Consider the following 26,409-nt stretch of genomic DNA (forward strand, 5'->3'; position numbering starts at 1 on the left):
TAGGTTCACATTTGCATTGGAGCTGGAAAATGGAGCCAGACAGTCCATTAAACGGATCCCATTGACTTTAAAGGGGTAATCCCGTGGAAATTATTATTACTTTTTTAAATCAACTGGTGTCAGAAAGTTAAACAGATTTGTAAATTACTTCTATTAAAAAAAAAATCTTAATCCTTCCAGTACCTTTTAGGAGATGTATACTACAGAGGAAATGCTTTTCTTTTTGGATTTCCCTTCTGTCACGACCACAGTGCTCTCTGCTGTCTATTTTAGGAACTGTCCAGAGCAGGAGAAAATCCCCATAGCAAACATATGCTGCTCTGGACAGTTTCTAAAATGGTCAGCAGAGAGCACTGTAGTCGTGACAGAAGAGAATTCCAAAAAGAAAAATAATTTCCTCTGTAGTATACAGCCCCTAAAAAGTACTGGAATGATTAAGATTTTTTAATAGAAGTAATTTACAAATCTGTTTAATTTTTTCCACAGGAGTACCCCTTTCATAGTGTCCAGCGGGTTTCATTTGGATTCCATTTATTTAGCAGGACAGCCACTCTGTTTAACCTGTAACCACCGCTCAAAAGACAGAACTGGACCTTTTAGGCTAAATTCACACAATCGATTTTCTTAAATGGACCCTTGAATTTCTGCTAAATTTGAAAAACAAATTTTAAATCTGCACTGAAAAAAAATGCCATTTGCACAGCTATGTGGAGTTCTCATTGAAAACAATGGGAGGCAGGTTTTGGTGAGGAAGTATTGTCTTAAACATAATGCCATTGGCATGCCAGTGAAGAATTAGCCAGTAAGTATGCTCTGAAAAATGATGCCATTGTGGAACTAGATTTACTTACCTGTTCTCTGGAAAATAAAGAGCACAAAACAGCATGCAGAACTTAAGTGAATTTCAAATTAACTGTTAGGTCGGATTAACACTTACGAAGCTCCGGACAGAAAATGCCATCTGGAGCTTTGAAGTGTGGCCAGCGCATAGACGGCAATGTCTGCAGAGCAGATTCCGCCTAAAGTCCAGGCAGTGAAAATTCAGGGGCAGAATATCAGCTGCTAAAATTCTGTTGTGTGCACTGTGCAGCGGGATCCCTTTGCCAGCAATAGGACTCTGCTGCAGTGGAATTTCAAAGCAGATTTCTGCTCAGTCTGCAAATCTTATAGGGGGAGATTTATCAAAACCTGTCCAGAGAAAAGTTGCCCATAGCAACTAATCAGCTCTCTTCTTCCATTTTTAAAGAGACCTCTGAAAAATGAAAGCATCAATCTGATTGGTTGCTATGGGCAACTTTTCCTTTGCACAGGTGTTGATAAATCTCCCCAATAGTGGCCACAATCGGTCACCTAAAAAGGTAAAATAATTCTCAGAGCACAGAAAACTTCTGTTTAATTTTCTAAGCCATACATGGCTGAATTAAGTCTAAAAGCAATAGAGCTTTTATGGCTGAACAAAACATCATTTCAAAGATCAATCAATGTGTGAACATAGGGCGCACAAAAAATAAAAAGTTTTAAAGACCTCATACTCAGCTGCCATGATCTTCTGCTGCTGCCATTCCCTGCAGCTCACCACTTGCTCCTGTGATATGTTGTCTTTGTAGGAACCGTCTGCTCACCCAATTAATGTCCACAGTGACCTGCTTTAGGGTGCGTTCACATGCTACTACTAGCGGCGGGTTTCCCGCTACAGGAAACCCGCTGCGAGTTACGCTGCCATTCATTTGAATGGGTCCGCGGACAGTCCGCAAATCTGACACTATTGTGGACTGTCTGTGGACCCATTTGAATCAATGGTAGTGTAACTCGCAGAGGGATTCCCACAGCTAGTATAAGCGGTTGAACGCACCCTTAGTCGGTGACTGCATGTGCATCTCACAGGCGTCAGCTGTGAGCAACAGGGATAGAGAACCAGCAAAATGGCAGCTGTGAGGAATTGAAGCAAGTGTTTTTTTTATAGCATCCTGACTAACTTTACCTAAGGGTAGGGTGAAATACACTGCAGATGCGCTGTGTGTGACCCTACCTTAAAGGTGCAGATAATTGTAAATCAGTCAGACTGAATGTTATTTGAGGTACAGTACTGGTTATACAAACACTACTTATTTCACTGACAGACACTGCAAGTTGCAGGATGAAAGACTCAAATGTAATTTCACATACAAAAAAAATCTTTCAAATGGCAATAAGATTACTGGCAGGGGGGTGATCCCGATTGTGTGTCAGTAATAACCAGAAACAAACACTGGAAGAATAGGTCTCTTATAAATGGCGGGAAATAATTATAGAATCTAGGGCTGTTCTAACAAACATAAAAATGATGCCTTAACACCACAGTTACATTTCCAAAGTAATTTATTATGGGGATGCATATCTGGTAAAGAATCAGGGAATAGGACTATCAATCATTTATCAATGCAAGGGCGTAAATTGAAATTGTAAATTGAATTGTGCGAACACAAAAAAAAATAATGAATGAAAAAAAAAAAAAAAAAAAACGAAAAAAAAAAACAGGCTTGTTGAAGACAGAGTAATTTTTCAGGATAATGATGCATCTTGCCAAAGACCAAAGCTTTTCTTCAGGAAAGACAAAAAATTCATACCTTAGATAAATTAAAAGTTTGTGGTAAAAGTTAAAAGCTGGTCTGTGACGAGGCTCCATCCTGCAAACCTGTTCTGTCATAACAATGATCACGTATCGGAAACATCATTTTTCCAACAACTTTTTATTAACCTTAGGGTGGTGGACATTGCTGTTGGGAACATATACGATTTGAAGCTACTGTGTTTTAAGAAGGTTAGAAACAGCTGAGAAAATAAGTTCACTATTAGGGAAATATATTGGGATTATTTTTGGTAATTATTCCATAATTTATCACCTAACTGATCTGGAAAAACATCTGGAAATCATGAAAACAATTTCCTTTCATGTTTTTGAGTAATGTTTTATGAAGCCAGACGTGTGTCATATCTGTGGGTATGGGTGACCATCGTCTAAGTGTGGTAAACTATTGGGCCATGTAATGCCTCCTCCCTGTGCTGAGCCCCTGCAGAGTGGAGCTCCCTTCTGCAGCAGGAGGCTTAGCACAGGGAAGGAGGCGTTACTATGAAGATTTTGGCCAGACGTAGCCATGCACGAGAGCTTGGGAAAGCCCCCTCCTGTGCACCAAGCAGGTTGTTTGCATGTACCAAAGAACCAGGCTTGTAGTAGAACAGAGGCACGATGCGGGGACTGGTAAGTAGCACTGCCATCCGCACTACAAGGCTGTACAACAGGTTAGTGTGGATGATACTGATGGCAGATTCCCTTTACAGGCTAATCTGTTAGAGCACATGTGACAGGGAGGTGAAGAAAAACGGTTTCAAAGAATAAACTTTTAATAAACACTAACTATATGAAAAGAGAAAGTGAAGTAAAATCAAAGAAAAAGGGGAAAAATATGTAAAATATTAGCACATTTTCTCAAATAGTTTTTTAGTAGAATAGTGAAATATTCTCTGGAAGTAGAATTCCACTTTAACTTTAAAGGGGTACTCCCGTGGAAAACTTTTTTTAAATCCAAAAAAGAAATGCATTTACTCTGATGTCATGACCACAGTGCTCTCTGCTGACCTCTGCTGTTCATTTTAGGAACTGTCCAGAGCAGCATATATTTGCTATGGGGATTTTCTTCTGCTCTGGACAGTTCCTAAAATGGACAGCAGAGGTCAGCAGAGAGCACTGTGGTCATGACATCAGAGGAAATGCATTTCTTTTTTGTAATTCTCTTTAGTATACAGCCCCTAAAAAGTACTGGAAGGTTTAAGATTTTTTAATAGAAGTGATTTACAAATCTGTTTAACTTTCTGGCACCAGTTGATTTAAAAAATAAATAAAATAAAATAAAGTTTTCCACGGGAGTACCCCTTTAAGCATACCTCACCATCCAGCTGCCTGTAGCCTCCTTTTTCTCTGCCAACAGGTTCTTTATCAACATTCTGGTACCTCCTCTGTCCCAAAATAATCTGCCAGCAAAAAGACTCTGGAGGCTCCGTAGCAGATTGCATTATATTTAATGGGAATACAGCAGCTTATAGTACTATTCTACCCATTAAAATGACAGGGACTGTGCAAAAGACCCACTATAGGTCAACTGGGTACGGTCTGTATACGATGCCTGATAAATCTGATATTTCTAGGGCAGTGAAGAGAAACAGAATTGACAAGGCAAATGTAAAGACTGAGGGCAAAGAAGTTGTAGGGGCCCCAGCTCCTCTTTGGAACTGCACGCTGTAAGAGGTGATGGTGGACAGAAGTGGCAAGACATACTATGGGATGTGTCCGCAGCATGAAACCAAAAACCACTGTACCAGAGAGTCCCCATTTACAAAGCAGGCAAGGAAAAGTAATACATATGTAGAAGCCATGCAAATTCGCAGGTAGGAAACATGTGATTTCTGGCAGTATTATACGCAATCCTAATGGCAATTGCCATAAACATTCTTCCCCATACAAATACTGGACATTTGGATTCAGAGCTCTGATGATATATTAAATCATAACTACAGAACAGAAGTAGAATACAAAATCAACTTACTTCCATTTACAGATCGATAAAAAGGATTATTCCAGAGGTGTTCTGTGTTGCTAGTTTTATTAAAAAGTTTAAAAACAACAGCCTTTGGTTTTAATTCTGGGACTAAACCCAATAAAAAGGAATAAATTGATCCTTGGGAGGGGATTTGTTGTTTGCACCATAGAGATCACTGCTGGAGAGTAGGAAACAGCATGTATCATCATAAAAGTATAAAACCCAAGATACAGGTTACAGATTACTAAAGACAAAACATGTTTAAAGAAAGCAATATGACAGACAATGGAAGGACACACTATACCAGTGGTCTTCAACCTGCGGACCTCCAGATGTAGCAAAACTACAGCTCCCAGCATGCCCGGACAGCCAACGGCTGTCCGGGCATGCTGGGAGTTGTAGTTTTGCAACATCTGGAGGTTCGCAGGTTGAAGACCACTGCACTATACAATGCGTTTAGAATCCTTTTCCTAGGCTGAACTGTGCCTGCCACATAAGCAGTACAGATCCTAGTGGAAACTACTACAGAAGATATTTCTTTAGAAGGGGAGAAAGGGTTAACAAAAAAAGATTTAAAAAAAAGTTTTACATTTCACTTTTTTACTTAAAGGGGCACTCCACCCCTAGACATCTTATCCCCTATCCAAAGGATAGGGGATAAGATGTCTGATCGCGGGGGTTCTGCCGCTGGGGACCCCCGCAATATAGAACGCAGCACGCGCAGAACGCGCTGGAGGTTCTGGCTCCCGACCACGGGAACGGAAGATCGTGACGTCACGCCTCCGCCCCCCTGTGACGTCACGCCCCGCCCCCTCAATGCAAGTCTATGGGATGGCTGTCACGCCCCCTCGAATAGACTTGAATTGAGGTGGCCGGGCGTGACGCCACAGGGGGGCGGAGGCGTGACGTCACGATCTTCCGTTCCCGTGGTCGGGAGCCAGAACCTCCAGTGCTGCCAGAAGCAGATACAGGTGGGTGCTGCATGCTATATTGCGGGGGTCCCCAGCGGCGGAACCCCCGCGATCAGACATCTTATCCCCTATGCTTTGGATAGGGGATAAGATGTCTAGGGGTGGAGTACCCCTTTAAGATTTAGAGTGGTCAATGTATAAAAACTTATGTCTGGTATGAAGGTCAAGTTTATCTGGGCACACTATAAAGCTATCAGGACACATACAAGGTGGCAAGATAAATAAAGTACCAACAAAAAAACTCTCACAAGTAAATGCAGTAGAAGAAAATCATACGATAGGAAGCGTCAGGGAAAAATGTAAAATAAGCAGGAAGTTCTTAAAATCTGTAGTGCAATTTTAATCTAAGGGCTTCACTTTTATTTCTTTTTCAGGCACCAGGCTTGATACTACTGCATTACACAAAAGAAAAATCACATATGTAAAATACATGTCAAGTAAAATCAGACATACACTTCAATACAAAAAGGAACATTAAACAGATATAAAATGAAGGGCAAAAAAACTTTAGAAATTAAAATGAATAAAATCTCCTCCACCATATACAGTACTGTCCCGTCTTGCTTTAGCGAGCTTCCTCATACAAAAAGGTAGCAACACTGTATAAAACTAACTGGCCAGTTCTCTAAATAGATTGCCAGAGTGCTGAAGGCACTTGTATCAGATTTTCACATAACTAAACTGACTGGTAACAGTAGGAGATTTAAAGCAGATACTGTTAAATACTAGAATTCTTGTCCTGCATTTCCACAATGTTTTTGCACGCCTGTTCATACCAGCTAACAAACACTTGTACAGCCAAGAAAGTACCCCAAGTCCACTATAAAAAAAAAAAAAAATAAGTTTTATCCCTGGAATACCCCTTTAACTCTGGCAAACTTTAATTTAGTAATTTACTCTTGGGGGGGGGGGGGGGGGGGGGGGGGGGGGAGTTCTGAGGTCCTGTGTACATAAATCCTAAAGATTTCATTAACTCATTATTCAAGACTGAGTCTATTCTTACAATAGGACATCAAAGTCAGAGCAGTGAGGGTCTGACTGTCACCCCCCCCATACCTTTCAGCTATTTAAAGGATTCGGAAAGCAGCACTCCATGTCTTCGTCACTGTGGACTTAGCAGTGTAGACCGCTACCACGTTCATTGTAGCGGTGCATGGTTTTACAGCTTCAACTCGTGCAAGTGTATTGGAAGAAGCTTTAGTCCCATGCATAGCCACAATAAATGACTGACCCAATGTACACGAAGAGACTGTACATTCCATAATGATAGGTCATCAATTAAAAATTAATTATAATAATACTTAGGCTGCACTGAGCTGCCGAGATACAGATCAACATGGAAGCTGTATATTTAGCAGCAAGAATGTGATCAGGTCAAACAAATCAGGGAAACTTCACCTCCTGGTTTTATTTGGGAAAGCTTTTCCTGCTTTATCCTGAACTGATCACCTTTTTGGCACTGAATATACAAGTCCCATATGAAACTGTAAAGCTGAAAACCGTGTTTTAGACAGATATGCCTTTAAAAATACAAAAATATTTTTGGGTCAGGATTTTTTATTTTTTTTAAAGGGGTACTCCGTTCCCTTGCTTTCGGAGCACCGCTCCACAGCGTCTGGAAGTTATTGTTCCGAACGATGTGTGTGCGGGCTTCCATGTTCAGGGCTGCCCCTCGTGACGTTACGCCCGCCCCCTCAACGAAAGTCTATGGGAAGGGGGCGTGACGGCCGTCGCTGGGGAGCGGAGCTCCGAAAGCAAGGGAACAGAGTACCCCTTTAAGGGCTTCTATTTATTTATTTATTATTTTTTTACTATTCGTGACTATTTTAATATATCCATTTAACATACATGTGAGTAAGAAGTGCAGGACACAAAAAAAAAGGAAAGGAAAGTGCATGACAATTACAGTTAGGCATATAAAAAATTACTAACAAACATGGTGGTCAAGAAAATAAACACAATAGGGGTCATATGAAACAGAGTTAAACCTTGCTCTGATAGACACAGTACTTCAGTCAGGCAGGAAAGGAACAAAATAAATACACCAGGGAACGTATACAGATAGATTAGCAATAAGAATAAGGTACAACTCAAATGGAAAAGATCTGATAACTTACACTTGATAGAATAATTTCTTTCCATCTGTTCAAAACCTTTTTTAAATAGCCAGTCAGTGCAAAGAATAGAAAAACAAAATCAAAATAAAAGAAGGTCATTCTGTAATGAGGTCTAGGGGCAAGTTCTACAGTTTTCAGTTACCAGTCTTAATAAGGTGCTACACTTGCCCACTGACATGAGAAGCATTGTGTCTACAAAGCCGTTCAGTTTACCAGGTTCTGAAATTAGAAGACCATAAAGTGATAAAAAGGTGACCTTTACTACAACTCTCAATACCTGTAACCGCTACCAAGAGTTTTAGATCACTCACAAATGGGGGACGCCAGGTTACAATATGCCACTAACTCCTATGTTGATCACTGGCAATGCTAAGTGTATCTCCCCAAAGGCAACAAGGCGCTTTAAGTACATTTGTCAAACAGTTCCTTGTGTTACCCAAACACTCCAGTAGTGCCTTTGTAACCATTCCTTCCCCTTACACACCTAATGCTTCACACAGTGACACATCCAGCATGATGTTTGCATTTGTAGGACAGATATTTTTTCATCACCTATAACAAATGACAGTAGTGCTAAATTAAATTATGAAATGAAGGGAAAAAAAGTACATTTAAAAAGTGCTTAAAATTTCCGTGTTCCACCCATTCTAATCACGGAAAAAGAAAAAAAAAAAAAAAAAAAAGACTTTGTAAAAGGAGTAGAATCTTGAAAAATCTGATGGTAAATATCCATCAGCCACATGGTCTGACTGCGTCTCTGAGCCATTTTTGGGGGAAAAAGGTGAGAGAGGGAGAGTTCAGTTCCCTCTACCCCTCTGTTAAACTTTGTGCTCTCCTCTCACAATATGGGATGAGAACTCGTACCGGTCCTGACTGTGGTAGCCACATATATTGCACTCGAAAGGGTCTCTGAAACCATGGCATCCCATGTGGATTGTGAACATTACATGGTCTAGGAAGAGTACACGGCAATGCTCACACTTGAATACCTTCACTTGCTCACCATCCTCTCCCAGTACCCGCAGGGTTTCCTTGGCAGTACCAGGCCCAGAACGGGAAGGGTTTACCACACCTGATTCAGGTTGCCTCTGGTCCTCTTTGGCATAAGCTGGACTCTGCCGGCTGCTGGTTGCTTGAGAGCCTCTCTCTTCATGGTTACTTTCAGTGTCTGTGGTTGAGTCCTGGCACCCATTAGTAGGAGAAGCTCCATGCTCAGTCCGTCCTCTGTAATGCATCTGTGTGCCATCTGGTAAGTCTTCATGGCCCTCTGCTGCTTCTCGGTTTCCTGGCATGTCTGGCCTTCCTGACATGGGCTGGAGCTGGGTGTACACGGAGCTAATCACTGGGGTTATCTCTGAGATGCAGTTTGTAGGTGGCAAACGCATTGGACCTCCAACAAAAGCTAGTGGATTTCCATATGAAGGGTCAAGAGGGTGATGAGGAACCATCTCGATGTCCTTCTCAAAACTAGAGTTCATGTCATATGGAAGATCAGCAAGGCTAAGTCGCATCTGTTTCTCCCCTGAAAAGACAAGAGAAAACAGTAGGATATGATCTCATTTCTACAACACACCAAGTTGAAAAGCCTTAAAATTAAAGACAAAAATTTAACTGCTGACTGACTTAAAGGGGTACTCCACCTCTAGACATCTTATCCCCTACACAAAGGTTAGGAGATAAGATGTCTGATCAAGGGGTCCCGCAGGTGGGACCCCCGCAATCTCTTTGCAGCACTCGGCGTTCATTTATAACACTGGATGCCAGCGGCGGGGGTCGTGACGTCATGGACACGCCCCTCTTGACGTCACACCACGCCCACTCAATGCAAGTCTATGGGAGGGGGTGTGACAGCTGCCACGCCCCCAACCATAGACTTGCATTGAGGGGGCATGGAATGACATCACAAGGGATGTGGCCATGACGTCACGACCCCAGCCGTTCACTCCAAGTATTCGGAACAAAATTTTCTGAATGCTGGGGCAGCAGAGTACCCCTTTAATAATTCAGAGACCCCCAACAAACGTCACACTTGAAGGGGTAATCTGATTTATTTAAAAACTAAACTGCTAGGACTGTGAAATAAATTACAGCATACTCACTTCACTTGAGGGAGGGGAGCGTGTTTTTAAGTAAAAAGTGGCACAGAGGGCAGAATGGAGCGCTGATGCTGGACTGGGTGGGTAAATATTGTAAACTGTTATTTTATGTCCCTAGCAGGAACTGCATTTGCTGCAGACCCATTGAAGTCAATAGGTAGCAACAAAATCTGCTGCAGATTTTCAGCAGCAGATTATGTACGTGGGAACACACCCTAACATTTCCTCATTGTATGTTATCACCAATAGAAAGAATATAAAATGCTAGTGCTCTAAACTGGCTAGTGACCCATTCAATTCAGCTCCCTGGGGTGTGTTTTGACATTCACATTCATTAATGCAGTTTTTTATGCTAAAGTCATGAATGGATTGAAAAAGAGGAGAAGTCTCAGTCTTTGGCTTCAATAAGTGCATCATGGGAGCTCCCCCTTATGCCACTGCATCTTATACTTCACGTTGCTATAATGACACATACAGTAAATCCAAAAACCTCTGAGTTTTCTATAGCATCTATTGGCTTAGCATCTGTTTCACAGTGCAGTTTTTGCCTTAATTTCAGAAAATCGGGGAAAAACTGCAATGGTGATCTAATGTAACCATAACATGTGAACACAATTTTTAAGCTGGGCCCACATGGCTCATCTTAAAGGGGTATATTAGTGTTAAAAACTTATCCCCTATACATAAAATATGGGAGAAGTGGCTGATTATGAGGTTGCAACCTCTGGGACCCCCACTCCCCAATCAGGAGAACAGGGTCCTCACTCCATGCTGAATTGAGTGACGGGTCACCATGTGCTCCATTCTCTCTCTGCTATCTATGGTGTCTCCATAAAGAATGAATGAAAACCACTGGGTGCGCATGCCAACCCTTATCTCAGTTCGAGGGGGAGTTGAGTCCCGGTTCTCACGATCTCGGGGATCTATGCGGTCAGACCCCTCTAGTAATCAGACACCTATCCTATGGATAGCTGATATGTTTTTATGGCTGGAATAGCCCTTTAAATTCCATTTTTAGCTGGACACAGGCACCTCTGTATATATGTTATCTAGTGACAAAAATACAAAAAACAAGTCTGAAATATTAGCTATGGTCAGTGATTAGGATTTGAGAAATACTGAACAAAAAGGAATTTATGGAGGAGCACGCAAGATAAAACTTCATACAGTGAATGGGAATGATCTGCTGCCTCAGGAGCTGAATAACTTGTCACTATTCAAGGAACCCCAAATTCTGCACTGTATCGGAAATTCCTATTGAGATGATGGATTATGGGTGCGTTTGGGAGATACAATTGAGAAGTTTTGGATTAGGTGGGTCAACATCTGGATCGGAAGTATTGTACAAAAAAAACATAAAAAACATATCGGCATGAATTTTACAAACTTAAAGATGTATTCCAGGCAAAAAATAAATATATATATATATATATATATATATATATATAAAAAATAATAATATAATATAATATTATACATATATATATATTATATATATCTCTCAACTGGCTCCAGAAAGTTAAACAGATTTGTAAATTACTTCTATTAAAAAATCTTAATCCTTTCAGTACTTATGAGCTTCTGAAGTTAAGGTTGTTCTTTTCTGTCTAAGTCCTTTCTGATGACACCTGTCTAGGGAAACGCCCAGTTTAGACGCAAATCCACATAGCAAACCTCTTCTTAACTGGGCGTTTCCCGACACAGTTGTCGTCAGAGAGCACAAATCTGTTTAACTTTCTGGAGCCAGTTGATATATATAAAAAAGTTTTTGCCTGGAATACCCCTTTAAATTTAATCAGAGATGTAGATGTCATGTATTATATATATATCATACTATAAAAGTGTTCAGCTGTATTTCCTGGTGCTGACATTATGAAGGAAAATACATTTTCAGATGGATCATGTAGAAAGAAGAAAAAACACATTGTAATGGGTTTACTCTTTTCCCTCTAGTCCTTTCCCTTAATGTCCTAGAGGGGCTCACTGGCTATGGTCCTCTTTTTAGGAGCTAGATCAAATAGTCACTCTATAAGATACATTATAGGGTACAAAACATACAAGTGACATTTACTACACAAAAGAAATCTTTGAGGATAGGTTATTATGTTCTTAATTTATGTCTGTTCTATGTTAAGGGTCTTCCTGAGATATACTGCAACTTGACTCATGGCTCACATTCGGTGATATGACCCATTTGTTTTCTTTGTAATATGTTCCAAAAAATTTCTTCAATAAAAAGGATTTAAAAAAATAAATAAATAAATAAAAGAGATCTTTGAAAATGTCGCAGCTCTCATAGAACTTAAACCACAATAGTATTCCGCTTCTCAGCGCATTTTATCGGTATCTAAATGACTTGCTACTAGATGGCAATACTGGGTGAGACACAGTCAGCATCACAAGCAGCGTCCTCTCCTGCACACATATACATGTGCTCTTACCCGGGAATTTCTGAGGTGTGGAGCGCTTACGCTTTGTTAGGTTGCTCGCCAGCCGATCCATAAAAGACGGCGGGTCAGAGGAGTGGTGCATCAGGGCATCTGGTCCCAGATCCAGGTCTCGTATCTCCTCACCTGAAGGGAAAGGAGAGAAGAGATTGGGCCAATTGTTTGTTCTATCTAGTTTGCTTTATCAATTGCCTCTGTACAGGCAATGATTTCAATAAGCCCTGGGACACCCGAGTGATAGAACATCAGTCCTCATAACACTATTAGATGCAAAGCACACTTGGCAAAACGACTAAACTAAAAGCTGTGGACTGTGCAGCTGAAAGACCCTTATTAGGGAACTTCACTAACAAACTTCTGCTACAAAAGTTAGGATTTCATTTGCTCCAATATGCAGAAAAAAAGGAAATGTCCAGCGCCAAACTCGTACAAAGAAATTTCTTTAAGAAACAAGGACTCAGGTGAAGTCACGCGTTTTGGCCCGCAGGGCCGAAACGCGTCACTTCACCTGAGTCCTTGTTGTTTCTTATGGCAACACAATAACGAAGTTCCTTTGTACGATTTTGGCGCTGGACATTTCCTTTTTTCTGCATGTTACACGGACTCTCCCCGGTCCAGTCCGAGCGCAGCAACAGAGAGTGAGCTGGATAACCATCTTTGCTTTGTTTCATTTGCTCCAATAGCATCTGAAATGTATACACGTTGTGCCTGCACGTTATGCCTGCAATATACAGTCTCTTTGTATGCTATTGGAATACCCGCCAGCAGCATATCCCAGTGCTCCTCATATTTCCTTGTATCTGAAACCTATAATCTGGGTTTTGTTCATAAAGTTCATTTTACGTCAAAGTATCTCCAACACATCAGCATAACTCTATATGGCATCTGCCTGCTTGTGTTGCAATGGTCTCAAAGAACATTCAGCCTCTGTATACAAAACATACAAGTGATTTCTGTGAAGCCTAGAATAGATAAACCTTGTCCGATCTTTTTCCATATCAGAAGTGTACCCCCAATTTAAAAAAAATATGCATAAAATCAACAGAATCTGTACAGCATCCAACAGATGACTTATCTTCACTGAGAGATCAGGTACCAATTGTTTATATAAAAGGTCTATGGAGAAACCCAGAAGGAGAAGAAAGTGCTGCAGGGACTAGAGATGAGCGAAGTTACAGTAAATTCGATTCGTCACAAACTTCTCGGCTCGGCAGTTGATGACTTCTCCTGCATAAATGAGTTCAGCTTTCAGGTGCTCCGGTGGGCTGGAGACTCTCCTAGGACTGTATCCATCTTTTCCAGCCACCGGAGCACCTGAAAGCTGAACTCATTTATGCAGGATAAGTCATCAACTGCCGAGCCGAGAAGTTTGTGACTAATCGAAACACTGTAACTTCGCTCATATCTAGCAGGGACACACACACATAAAAGATGCTGCTGAGAGCTGTAGTACGTGTTATACAGTCTCACCTCAGCTACACTGCTCATTGCTACTGTGAAACATCCTCCATGCTGGTGCTTGTTTGTGTGCGTGTGTCACCTTCTCTGTACCTGGTGTACCGAAGACATCAAGCAGCTAGTTTCCTACTTCTGCTTAATCCTCTGCTATCTATAGGCTTCTGTGGGAACTCTTAGTGCTCTTAAGAGAGACCGGTCATTTCCTTACGGAGCTTGAAGTTTAGATCCCCAGCAATAAGGTATATTACAGGGGTACACAGTTACCTTGCTGTCGGAGCTCCGCTTTCCAGCGTCCGGAAGTTATTGTTCCGAACGATGCGTGTTCGGTCTTCCGTGTTTAGGGCCTCCCCTTGTGACGTCACGCTCGCCCCCTCAACGAAAGTCTATGGGTAGGGGACGCGACGGCCGCTGCGCCCCGTTCCCATAGACTTTCGTTGAGGGGGCGGGCGTGACGTCATGAGGAGGCGGGCATGACGTCACGAGGAGCGGCCCTGAACACGGAAGCCCGCACACACATCGTTCGGAACAATACCTTCCGGACGCTGGAAAACGAAGCTCCGACAGCAAGGTAACGGAGTACCCCTTTAAGATGAAACTAACTATACCTTTGGTTTCTGTGATGGCAGTTTGTAAAACTTATATGGGGAGATTTATCAAAACCTGTGCAGAGGAAGAGGTGTCCAGTTGCCCATAGCAACCAGATTGCTTCTTTCATTTTTAGGAAGGCCTGTGATAAATGGAAGAAGCAATCTGATTGGTTGCTATGGGCAACTGGACAACTTTCCCCCTGCACAGGTTTTGATAAATCTCCCCCCATAAAGCCTGTGTTTTGTTTCCTTACTAAACAGTCAGAGAGGTGGGGCCAAGCTGCTGGAGCATGACTCCTTTCAGTCTGGGCTTGCATGCAGGCCGGGACAAATAGCTGCATTTCACAAGCTATACATACATCCAGTTGAGATCTTTAATGGTATTACTGATCAAGAATCACCTATAGGTAGTTACCATATAAGTCAATGACTAGCCTATAAAAAGGAGCTGTAAGACTTGACTAGTGATATCAGCCAAACCAGACACCCATCTGTAGACAGCTGCTTTAGGGTTCTTGCCCCATACCAATACACAGATTACGCAGTCTCTGTCTGTGGGCTTTCTTGCCCTTTTCTCTTACCTGTTCTGTTTTTCCACACTATCCCTGTCTGTCTCTCTTACTCCTTCTCCCCTTGTGTATTTCTGGGTATGTGAGTTTGAGGTTTCTTGTTTTCCTTAATATAGTTTTCTTTTTTCGCTGCATTTTTGCTACTTCGACTTAAGCATCTAGCGAATCTTTCTTACATACGCTCTCTTTACCTAGTGGTTCTCCGAGCTGGATCTAATTGCTCTATGTTTAGTATTTGATTATTATGTTCTGATTATTGTTTTGATGCACTTGCTTATCCATTGCATTTATACATTGATTTGATTCCCAGCCCCTTGTACTTTTGGCCTCCCAAGGCCGACGGGCTCGAATGCAGTTGATGTGTTTTCATGTTTATCCTTTATTCTTATGCTAATAAAACCCTTTTGAATTTGAAAAAAAACAAAAACAAATAATACGTAATTTAAAGAAGCTCCATGGCTTGTGAGCCACAACAGCTGGGATACATTTATTTCTGAAAGGATTTCAACAAATAGTAGGATATTTTTGTTTGCTATTCCCAATGGAATTTTTTTTTTTTAAATACTCTTATAGATCAGTGCTCATTTAAAGAGCATTTTACAAGGCTCTGCCACTATTCTGATTGCTGGCCCAATTGCTCAGAGCAATATTGGCCGATAATCTGTAATAGGACCTTAAATCACCGTGCACCCTTTAACCTGCAAGTATAAGCTCCATCAAACTGCAAGAAAATTGGGATCTCTATGGGTTCTAACTAGGTCAAGTCAAGGCTCATTTTCTTTTCTGAAGAAATGGCATTGTTAAGGTAAGGCATATCAGGCTTACTGGGAGCCCCCTAGTTACAGGTCCTATAGTCATGAACACAGTAGCAGCTACTAACCCTTCTTGCTAGACAAAATTTTCAAAACTGACCAAATTGGAAATGTGTGTATTTTGTGGCCACTTTAAAGCATAACATTGATGTTGCTTCAGTGCCAGGATACAAATTTAAATATTCCGGCATTTTCGCAGCCCGATACTAAAGTGATCGGGATACAGATTTGCCAGAAGCCCCATGGGACTTACGGCAAATCTGTATCCGGATTGCTTTAGCAGCAGGCAAGTTTTAGGCTACAAAGCTGCTGGGAGATTTAAACCGGTATCCTGCTGCCGAAGCAACATCTGAGTTACGCTTTGAAGATTTAGGATATTATTAAAATAAAATAACTAAAAAAAGACATCAAACCTGTACAGTTATACAGGTGGTCTCATTCACCTGAATGTGCAGAGAGGTGCTGGCCTTCATTGCCGAGGCTCTGTAAGTAGTTGTGGCAGCGCTCCTTGTGTTCCTCCAGTGTGTTCTGCTGCTTGTAGCTGCGGCCGCAGTAGTTGCACTTGTAGGGCTTGCCGACTGTGGGGGAGGAGACTGGAAAAAATGAAAAATAGAGCCTGCCCATAAAACAGAGATATGTGTCCTACAAGCTTGATAGAGAGTAAATCTGGGGAAATCTACTTTATGAAGAAGTTTATGACTGGTTGTGCATCCAGGTTTGGGTAAAATGTGTTGGTGGGAACTTTTTGATTGAGATCGTATCCTCAAGGTCATTAACGGCTGATTGGTGGGGGTCCACCACCCACCACCCCCACTATTCAGCTGTTTGCCAGAACTGCAGTATCTGCATACACTGAACAGAGCAAGAAGCTCTGTACACTGTAGTGGCTGTGCTGGGTTACTACTCACTGCAGTTCATCGAAGCGGAGATGCAGTATGGCCACTACACAATTTACAGAACTGTCTGCCTCTGTTCAATGTGTATGTGGGCACCACAGATCTGGCAAACAGCTGATTGGCATGGGGGCTCAGGGTCCTGGAACCTCTCCGGATATTAAAGACCTATCCTATCCTGAGGATAAGCCGTTAATCAAAAAAGACGCAGGCACATCCATTTAAAACATCTCTGACACCTTCTCCTCTGACACTAAACTATAGGCAAGAGCCCAGATAACATCTAGAATATTTCTTAAGATTACACTATTGAAAGAACTGTAGAGTCATGCAAGATCTTGAGGATCATTCAGTTGTGTCAAATCCTCAAGATCTTACGTGACTCTCTACAGTTCTATATATATATATATATAGATATATATATATATATCTCTCAACTGGCTCCAGAAAATTAAAACGATTTGTAAATTACTTCTATTAAAAAAAATCTTAATCCTTCCAATAATTATCAGCTTCTAAAGTGGAGTTCTTTTCTGTTTGGCAACAGTGCTCTCTGCTGACATCTCTGCCTGTCTCAGGAACTGCAAGAGGTTTACTATGGGGATTTGCTTCTACTCTGGACAGTTCCGGAGACAGGAGAGAGCACTTAGACAGAAAAGAACAACTCAACTTCAGCAGCTCATAAGTACTAAAAGGATTACGATTTTTTAAAAGTAGTAATTTACACATCTGTTTAAAACTTTCGGGAACCAGTTGAAAAAAAAAGTTTTATCCTGGATAGCCCCTTTAACATCCAACTCTCCCTTAATTTCTATAGAAGAAATTCCTGTGCAGTGTTATATTTCTATATTACATACAGTGAAAATAATTTAAAAAAAAATTAAATAAAAAAAAAGCCCTAAAAAAAATAAATAAAAATAAAAATAAAATAACAAACATTACAATGTGACAGATAATACATGCATCTGAATTCAGAAATCTACCAAACAAGGAAGCAGCAACAATTTCTAGTATACAGAGGTATCACAGTGCTGCAAGATAGATACAAATAAATGGACATAAAATCGTGCCATTACTTACGGGACAAAGGGAAGCTACACAAATGCATGTCTAATGTTCTGAAGCCATAAATATTAATACATTATAAAAATACATTTTAGTTACATAGTTATTTTCGATAGAACAAATTTAAAACCGTAAATAAACTGTTCTACACAAATGTAAAATTGTTCAGTGAAACCTGACAGCTTAAAAAGGGTACTACGTTGTTCGGAACGCTTGGAGCGGGCGGTTGTGACGTCACAGCCACGCCCCCTCGTGATGTCACATCACGCCCCCTTAATGCAAGCCTATGTGAGGGGGCGCTGCGGTCACGACCACCGTCGCCGGCACCGAGCGTTCTAAACGAGATGCTGCACAGAGATCGTGGGGATCCCAGCTGCGGGACCCCTGCGATCAGACATCTTATCCCCTATCCTTTGGCTAGGGGATAAGATGTCTAGGGGCGGAGTACCCCTTTAATACCTCCATAGGTATATAAGAATGCACTGTGAATACCCCTGGATACTAGAACTAATGTCATAGTGTAGGACAGTGTAGACAATAGGACAGTGTAGACAATACTTCAGGCACACTCACCAGCGTGTGTGCGCAGGTGACCTGTTAATGCATCCCGCCGACGGCAAGCGTAGTTACAGAAGGGGCACTTGAAAGGCTTCTCACCCGAGTGCAGTTTGATGTGACGCAAAAGGTTCCCCTTCTGGGTAAAGGAGGCACCACACTGGTTACAGTGAAATGGCCGCTCACCTGAAACAGCATCAAACATAAAGTCCCCGCTGAGTGCTGCAACACAACAGCAAGCTGGTTAGTAGCTTATTGACACATGGAGCTAAGGCCCATCAGTCCCTGCCTACTGCTCTAGAAGGCCTGCCTACATCTCAATGAAGAGCAACGAATTCTGCAAAGAAAGTAGAACAATGAAGTGCATAACACATGGCTCACGTGGATAGCTTGGTGAATTTATGTCTACGCTGTGTGTCACCATGGCAGGTTTTACCCTTAAAAATGTGCACTTTTGTATGCGAGCCTGCAAACTAATAGGTTTACACCATATATTCAGAGCAGATCACTGACCACTCTCTCAAGACAGGGTTTCTGCAATCATCTGTACATTGAGAAATTTAGAAAATAGATAAATGTGTATATTTTTTTCCTTTTTATATTTAGTAATTCATCTAGTGTCAACATAGCCAGGACTTGTGATTTCAATAAAGTGCTCATGAGCTACTGGCAGCTTCAGTGTTCCAGGTAATCAGGCTCACCCGTGTGGCTTCTTTTATGCACCATCAGAACATTAGGACCAATGCAGACCATCCCACAAATGTCACACTTCAGCTTGCCATTGGGTAGGCGGATGCCTCCTGGAGAATGAGGATCTTGTCCAGGGCCATCACAGTACCCAAGCGGCTCGACCAGCGAGTCATCAGCCATGGCCCCATCTTCCTTCTCACTTAACCGATCTTCATGGTTAAGAAGACGTCCAGATTCATCATCACTGTACATTTCCACCTTTATAGAATTTGCTGCGAAAAAAAAAAAAAAAAAAAATCATAAAATATACATATATAATAATTACAATTTCTATATTGTACAACAAATAATATAAATGTACGTCAGAGATTTAATCACTGTTTTACAACATGTGATGTCTAAATTCAGGTTTTCATTTTGGTACTGTTTATGAAATGTCAATTTTAACCCCTTCCTGCCCTAGGACGTGAGCATATGTCCAAGATGCTAGCTAGTTAGCACAACTGGATGTATGCATACGTCCTAGCGATCTCCTTCACAACGCGATGCGCTGCAGGAGATCCAGGGTCCCGCCGCAGCTGTCGAGACCGGGATCACGCCGGGCTCAGCAGCATTGACCCCACAGTTGCCGTGATCAGTCCTGATCACGGAAGCTATGGTGTTGACAAGGGGAGGGGGCTCCCCCTGTCCACCAACAGCAATCCCGCAATGCAATTGCGGAATTCTTTTGTTTGCCATGGCAGCAGTAGGCCAGCGGATGGCTTCCTGTCTGCCTAGTACAGCAGCCTGAGAGATCCAGCACAGGCTGTCAGTGTAGTACTGACTGTTATACTGTGCTGCAGTACAGATGTACTGAAGCTAAAACCCTATATTATTCCCCCCCCAAATAATAAATTAATACATGATGTTACTGGCGCTAGGATAGGGCCGAGGGAATATAAACTTTGTTTGTTCGCTAATGACTTGCTCCTCACCTTGACTAACCCGTTAGTGTCCCTTCCCAATCTGTTTCGTATTCTGACTTTTTGGCTGTGTCGGGTCTGAGAGAGTCAAGAATTCTAAATCTGAAACTCTTTTCTATGGTATCCCTTCTCGCACTCAAAAACTGATTAACCTCAACTTTGGTTTCCCTGACTAACTCTAAACTTTCCTATCTTGGTACATCTATCCTGGTTGTGAAGAGTCCATACTATAAAAATGCTGGTTTTAACCAGTCTCCTATACCTATTTCCTTCCCTCCCACTGACATGCGCGCTCTTCAACGAGATGTTTTCAACTTTATATGGCAACATGGAGCCCCCCGCATCCCTAGACGCATCATGTATTTTCATAAACGTCTAAGTGGCCTCTCGGTCCCTAACTTCTACGTATGACCAGGCGGCTAGGTTAGCCCAATTGATGTTATTTCACACCCCATCTGGTGCACCTCTGTGGGTCCAACTGGAATGTTCTTTGCTTCACCCTTACACCCCATCCGCCCTCTTTTTGGTCTCTCATCTGATTCCTTCCTCTGCTTACCCTCTATTCACTCTCGCTCTGGCAAATGGTTCGGTTCAAGTATTCTCTGCAATCTGGTGCTGCACCCCTCTTTCTCTTAACCCTTCTTTCCCTCTTGGTCTCCAGCCTTCTTCCTTTTCATGGTGGCTCTCCAATAACCTCTCACTAACAAGCGCCTTTTAACAGTGGAGACCTTTTAGTTATGCTCTTCCCCCCCCCCCCCCCCCCCGCTACTTCTGAAAACCTACGCATCTGTCAGGTCTTCTCTTTCCTCTCTACTCTGTCCCCCCCCCCACGCTAGAGAGGTCTCTAGGTCCTCTTTTGAGTCTATTGCTCTCTACTCTCCCTTTCGTCCTCGTTTGCTTTCTAATATCTATGCTAAATTCCCCCAAATTACCATTTACACTACAATGTGAAAATGATTTTTGAATCACCCTCTCCCCACACAAATGGAAAGAATGTTGTGAAACTGTCAGCAAAGGCAGCTGGCAGGTGTCCTTAACAGAGACCTCCTTGAAGGTGCTTCATAGGGCTTATTATGTACCCTCCCGCTTACATGCAATGTTTCCCTCTTCTCCTCTATATTTTCAGGGTTGCTCGCTACAGGGTACTATTTCTGGTGGGGCTGTCCCATTGTTAAACAATTTTGGGAGTCTGTCATGGCACTGCCGAGAGAGGTCTCCTCATTTCACTGTCCATATCAACCGACCTTTGCCTGTTGGGTGCCCGCCCCTCCAGGATGCCGAACAGGATTTTCCGTTTGGTGCAGTTTATCCTACTGGCCACTCGTATACACATTGCAGCTAGCTGGAAACAGCCTTATTTGTCTTTAGAGAGGGTAATTAACAGAGTCAAAGCGATTATGTTGTCTGAAAACGCTCAACGCTATGAGAGATGATGTTTTTGAGAGGTTCGAGAAAGTGTGGACCCCATGGTTGTCCTCTCCATATTGCCCCTATTCCTTTTTCATGTGCCTCCCCTTTGACCTCCTCATTTTGGCCTTATTCGTACATTTCTGTATGTATGCCAATGTTCTTATATTTTCTTTGTTACTTCCTACTTGACTCTGGGTTGCATTCCAGATTATTTGCATTGTTTGATGCCATCTGTGGTTTTAATAAACTTTGTTCTGTTTGAAAAAAAAAAAAAAAAAAAAAAAAAAACATTAATTTTGGTCCAAAATGTGGAATAAAAAAAAAGATCAAAAGTAGCATGAATTGCAAAAATCGTACCAATAAAAGTACAGCTTGTCCTGCAAAAAATAAGCCCTCACACAATGGTGTTGGACGAAAAATAAAAAAGTTATGGCTGTCAGAACGTGACAACACAAAAAAGGGGAAAAAATGATTTTGTTGACAAAAGGAAAAAAAAAAAGACAAAAAAAACTATATAAATTGGGTATTGCCAATTTTTACCTTGCAAACCCAGTGGATCAACTTACCCCGCCCCTCCTCACATGTAATCTATTTGTAATGTACTGTAAATCAATGCTTTTATAATTGAGGTGGGCCTCAGCATTAAGATGCCCCCTAGTTGTTGGTAAAGCACAGCTGGGAAGATGGTTGTTACAAATATCAGCTGCGCACTCTTTGGTTCAGCAATATTATTGACTCATTTTGTACCTATTTTTAAGGTTAATAGAGTTTATGAGACAAATGAAAGCTAGATTGGGCAATATGTTTTGTTTATGCATGGATTTCTAGGCATTCCTCTGGTCTGTTGGGCAAAGCCCCAGCATAGGGCCAGCCTGTCAAGTTCAATGAACTTTCATCAGCACAATGCAATGGCATAGCAGAGAGGAGTAGTTGCAGTCCTGTGGTTGGCCAGAGAAGTAAGGGAAAAGAAGTCTACGTGTAAGTACTGACAAACAAGCTGCACCCTGAAATGGAGAGAATAAATAGCTGTATATCATGGAGAGGAGACTCAGGAACCCAAATAAAACAGGAAAAGAAGCACTTTGTCAACACTCTTAAGGGTTAATCTAACAAAACCAATCAAAATATTTTCAAAGTACAGGTAAGTTTCAACTTCACCCCTGAATCTTTCTGGATCACAGAGACAGTATTTTGGCTAATAACATTTATTAAATGAATGTAAAAGAATCATGATATTATTGTAATAGTAATCAGCATGAACATACATAACTGTATCCACATGAATAATAAATGAAAAAAAAATGTCTAGAACCAAAAACAATAAAAATATGACACAATAACAGCCAGATACAATAGCAACTGATGAGTAGGTAATGGCAATAAGCTAGTGTTACTTTACTGACCTTATGGTCTACATGTCCTACAATATTTTCCCCAGAAAAGGAGTCCTTTGTTGGCTGCTAGAAGGGATGATACTGGGCACACAAATTCAGCATGTCTACAGGAGAGACTCACTAGCTGACCTCTATGGTGTCTCTGTTTTTCAGATTTACATGAAAAGCTACATTCCCATTCCATGGTGGTTATTTAATAAATAATAGCTCATAGGGGATCTAACTTTTTCCATGCCACTTACCATGGGAATGATTAATCCTCATCAATCCCTTCATCCTATGATGCATTATCCTCTTCTATTTGCTGAGGCTGTGTTTACACGCTGTGGTTTTACTACATTTTTGCTGCGATTTTTCCAAAATCACAAAAAAAATCTAAAAATAGTATTTAAAAATAAAATAAAATAAAAAGTAGTATTTACTAGTTTACACTTTTTGCTGTGCTTTCTGACAAATATAAAACACCGTAAAACCGCAATGTGTGAAGACAGCCTAACTAGACAATGGAATTAAAACTAGACTACAGAATAGAGGACTATTAAAGAGGAGCTCCCACCATACTTTATTTTTTTCTGTCCCTGCCTATTGCCCATCTATCCCTAACCCCCTCCCTGCCTTTAAAACTTTTTTTTTTTTACTATCTGAGAAATGCCTTCTTGTCTACCTGGTAGTGTGCTCACTTACCAGGCAGACTTCCCCAGCAGGTGCAACGTCAATGATGCCTGACAATGAAGGCTGACTTCTGCCCTGGCAGCCTGTGTTGAAAACAAAAACTTTATGGCCATGGCCGCGGCGCTACCCCGAACCCCGCTCTCAGTCCCCCCGAACCCAGATCCCAGTCCCCCCCAAACCCCGCTCTCATACTGACATGCAGGACAGCAGCAGCGGTGGTGTATATGCCGGGAGGTGGGGCCGGCGTGTGAGGCCAGGGAGCCAATGCACGCATCCTGTTCTCAGTGCTCGCTCTCACCTGTCTGATTGACAGGCAGGAAGCGAGCACAGGCTGATTGAATTAGGACCGATTGCCCGGCCGGCATTGGTCCTAATTCACTAGTGACGTCATGTCAGGCTGCAGCTGGCCACTTGGAGGGAGACCCCTAGTGGCCGTTTTTTAAAATGTAAATTAAACTATTTTAATGATAAAAAAAAATAATGAAAGTATATTAGAGATATGTTGTAGTACATAAGTTTGGTGACAGTGCCCATTTAAGAAGTTTTTCTATATGTTGCTATTCACTCTTAGGGTACGGCAGAATTTCCACTTTCGGAATTCCGCCTCAAATTAAAGCCCATAGACGTCTAGGAGAATCCTATTGATGTGATGAAACTGTAACTTATGGAATAACTTTTTCCCTATCCACTTACATTTTTAATGATTTTGTTTTAAAAAAGGGGTATTCCATCATCCAAGATTTTTTTTTTTTATAAATTGTTGGGGGTGCAGGGAAAAAAATTAGATGATACTCACTTACCCCTGCAACTCCCGTTCCAGCACCTTCCAGTCTTCCTTCACTGCTTGGTGCTGTATCTGAGATAAGTCTTCTCAGCAGGACCTGCCCTCTCAGCCAATCATTGAATGAGACAGGACGCCACTGGGGCCAGTGATTGGCTGAGCTGGCAGTATTTATTCAGGAAATGGACCAAACATTGTCACTTGCGGTCTATATGCCGTATCTATACATGGATGCTGACTGAATTATCAAAATAGTAAAATCAACAGTATAACCTTGTGAGAGACATTTCAGCCATGTACAATTAGAAGTAGTACAGAATGATCAAAAAATTACATTTCATTATATGTTACAGAAGCCAAATTATTCTCACCAGTGTCTGCAATGAGCACTAAACTTTTAGCTAAAAGACCAGATAGCTGCAAAAATATACTCACCACTAAGCGAGCGGCTTGGGGATGAGTGTCGGCTGTTTGGCGTGCTTACAGTGGGACCGATCAATGCTTCAGAGAAATCCTTTTCCAGGGATGAGTCTCCAGCTGCAGTGTCAAGGAGAACATTGGATTTAGACAGGTAATGGGAGGAGTGTGGCCTGGCACAGCACCCGCGACATCAAACAGACGCTGAGCACTAGAACGTCAGCCTTTACACAGGTTACCATGAGTTGCTCTACTTCAGAAACAGCACCACTCTTGTTCTCAGTTTGTGTGCGGTATTGTAGCTCAGTGGAGCAGATTTGTTATAACTAGAGATGAGCGAACTTACAGTAAATTAAATTTGTCATGAACTTCTCCGCTCGGCAGTTGATGACTTTCCCTGCATAAATTAGTTCAGCTTTCCGCTGCTCCGGTGGGCTGGAAAAGGTGGATACAGTCCTAGGAGACTCTTTCCTAGGACTGTATCCACCTTTTCCAGCCCACCGGAACACCTGAAGGCTGAACTGGTTTATGCAGGAAAAGTCATCAACTGCCGAGCGGAGAAGTTCGTGACGAATCGAATTTACTGTAAGTTCGCTCATCTCTAGTTATAACACACACAACCTGAAGACAGGTGTGGTGCTGTTTTTGTCAGTAAGCAGCTATGTCTTTGCAAATCTGGATCACCTCTTTGTAGACTTCGGAAATAGGCACAAGAAAATAACCTAGATATTTTATATACAGTGGTCCCTCAAGTTACAAGATTAATTGGTTCCAGGACGACCATTGCATGTTGAAACAATCATAAGTTGAAAGCATAACTCTATGGAAACCTGGTAATTGGTTCTGAAGCCACTAAAATGTCATCCAAAAATAGGAAAAAGTGAGGATAAAGCAAATCCTTACACATAAAAGTAAGAAAGATCTGCTGGGAGCTGTAAATCACTGTCTACTTCAGTGTTTCCCAACCAGGGTGCCTCCAGCTGTTGCAAAACTACAACACCCAACATGCCCGGACAGCCTTCGGCTGTCCGGGCATGCTGGGAGTTGTAGTTTTGCAACAGCTGGAGGCACCCTCTTTGGGAAACACTGGTTTATGTAGAGAAGCTTCTTCAGGGTCCTCTACAGAACACGCAATGTCCTTAAAAAAAAAAAAAAAAAAAAAAAAAAAGGAAAATGGAACCGCCCTCACCTGGTGTCCAAAGGAGCAGCTAACCCTGGCACAGGTAAAGAGTACAGAACATGTAATACCTCCCTGTACTGTAGGGAGGCGCTACCAGACTCCAGTCAGTGCATGCACTTTAGGAATACAGGGGTTTTACCAGTGAAATATCCATTCTGATTGGTCGGTTCTTCCAGCCATTGACATGTTTCACAGATTCCATAGCATTGTATGTTGAGTCTGGTTTCAAGTTACAATGGTCCAGAAAAGACCATTGTATGTTGAAACTATTGTATGTTGAGGCCACTGTAAGTTGAGGGATCACTGTATAATATATATATATATATATATATATATATATATATATATATATATATATATATATATATATATATATATATACACACACATACACATATACATACATACATACATACACACACACACACACACACGTCACATTCAGCAGTTTTGTGAAAATGGAAATCAGTTTCATTCATTAAACTGGGTGTTTTTTGCAGAACATGCATACATTTCTGCAGGCGAGGCGTCATGACTCTTCCTCATTCATATTCAGGGAAACAGGGATTGGTCAGTTAAATTTCTAGATGCCAAAACCTTTTGTTACTCACGGAGTACTCCAGAGGAAAACAAAACGTTTTCAAAATCAACTGGTGCCAGAAAATTATACAGATTTGTAAATTACTTCTATTTAAAAAAAAAAAAAAAAAAAAAAAAATAAAGAGACTACACAGCTTCCTCTGGAGCATACAGCAGCTG

At 41.6% G+C, this 26,409-nt stretch overlaps 1 protein-coding gene across 12 annotated transcripts in view; it reads right to left on the reverse strand.

Annotated features, from left to right (window-relative positions):
• Positions 1 to 6,479: 6,479 nt before the first annotated feature.
• Positions 6,480 to 26,409, reverse strand: part of IKZF4 (IKAROS family zinc finger 4) — a 40,238-nt gene continuing 20,308 nt past the window's right edge. For 4 of the 12 annotated variants that reach the window (XM_056562327.1, XM_056562328.1, XM_056562322.1 and 1 more), the window contains 6 exons: positions 24,489 to 24,590; positions 18,846 to 19,106; positions 18,163 to 18,366; positions 16,075 to 16,224; positions 12,200 to 12,331; positions 6,480 to 9,184 (listed from right to left, as the gene is read on the reverse strand). In XM_056562327.1, coding sequence (XP_056418302.1) covers positions 8,481 to 9,184; positions 12,200 to 12,331; positions 16,075 to 16,224; positions 18,163 to 18,366; positions 18,846 to 19,106; positions 24,489 to 24,590 — 1,553 coding nt within the window. In that variant the 3' untranslated portion in view covers positions 6,480 to 8,480. The remainder of the gene's footprint in view (positions 9,185 to 12,199; positions 12,332 to 16,074; positions 16,225 to 18,162; positions 18,367 to 18,845; positions 19,107 to 24,488; positions 24,591 to 26,409) is intronic. The other 8 variants (XM_056562325.1, XM_056562324.1, XM_056562323.1 and 5 more) reach the window with 8 other exon arrangements.

Source organism: Hyla sarda, chromosome 2 (assembly GCF_029499605.1).
Source record: "Hyla sarda isolate aHylSar1 chromosome 2, aHylSar1.hap1, whole genome shotgun sequence".
Taxonomy (NCBI): domain Eukaryota; kingdom Metazoa; phylum Chordata; class Amphibia; order Anura; family Hylidae; genus Hyla; species Hyla sarda.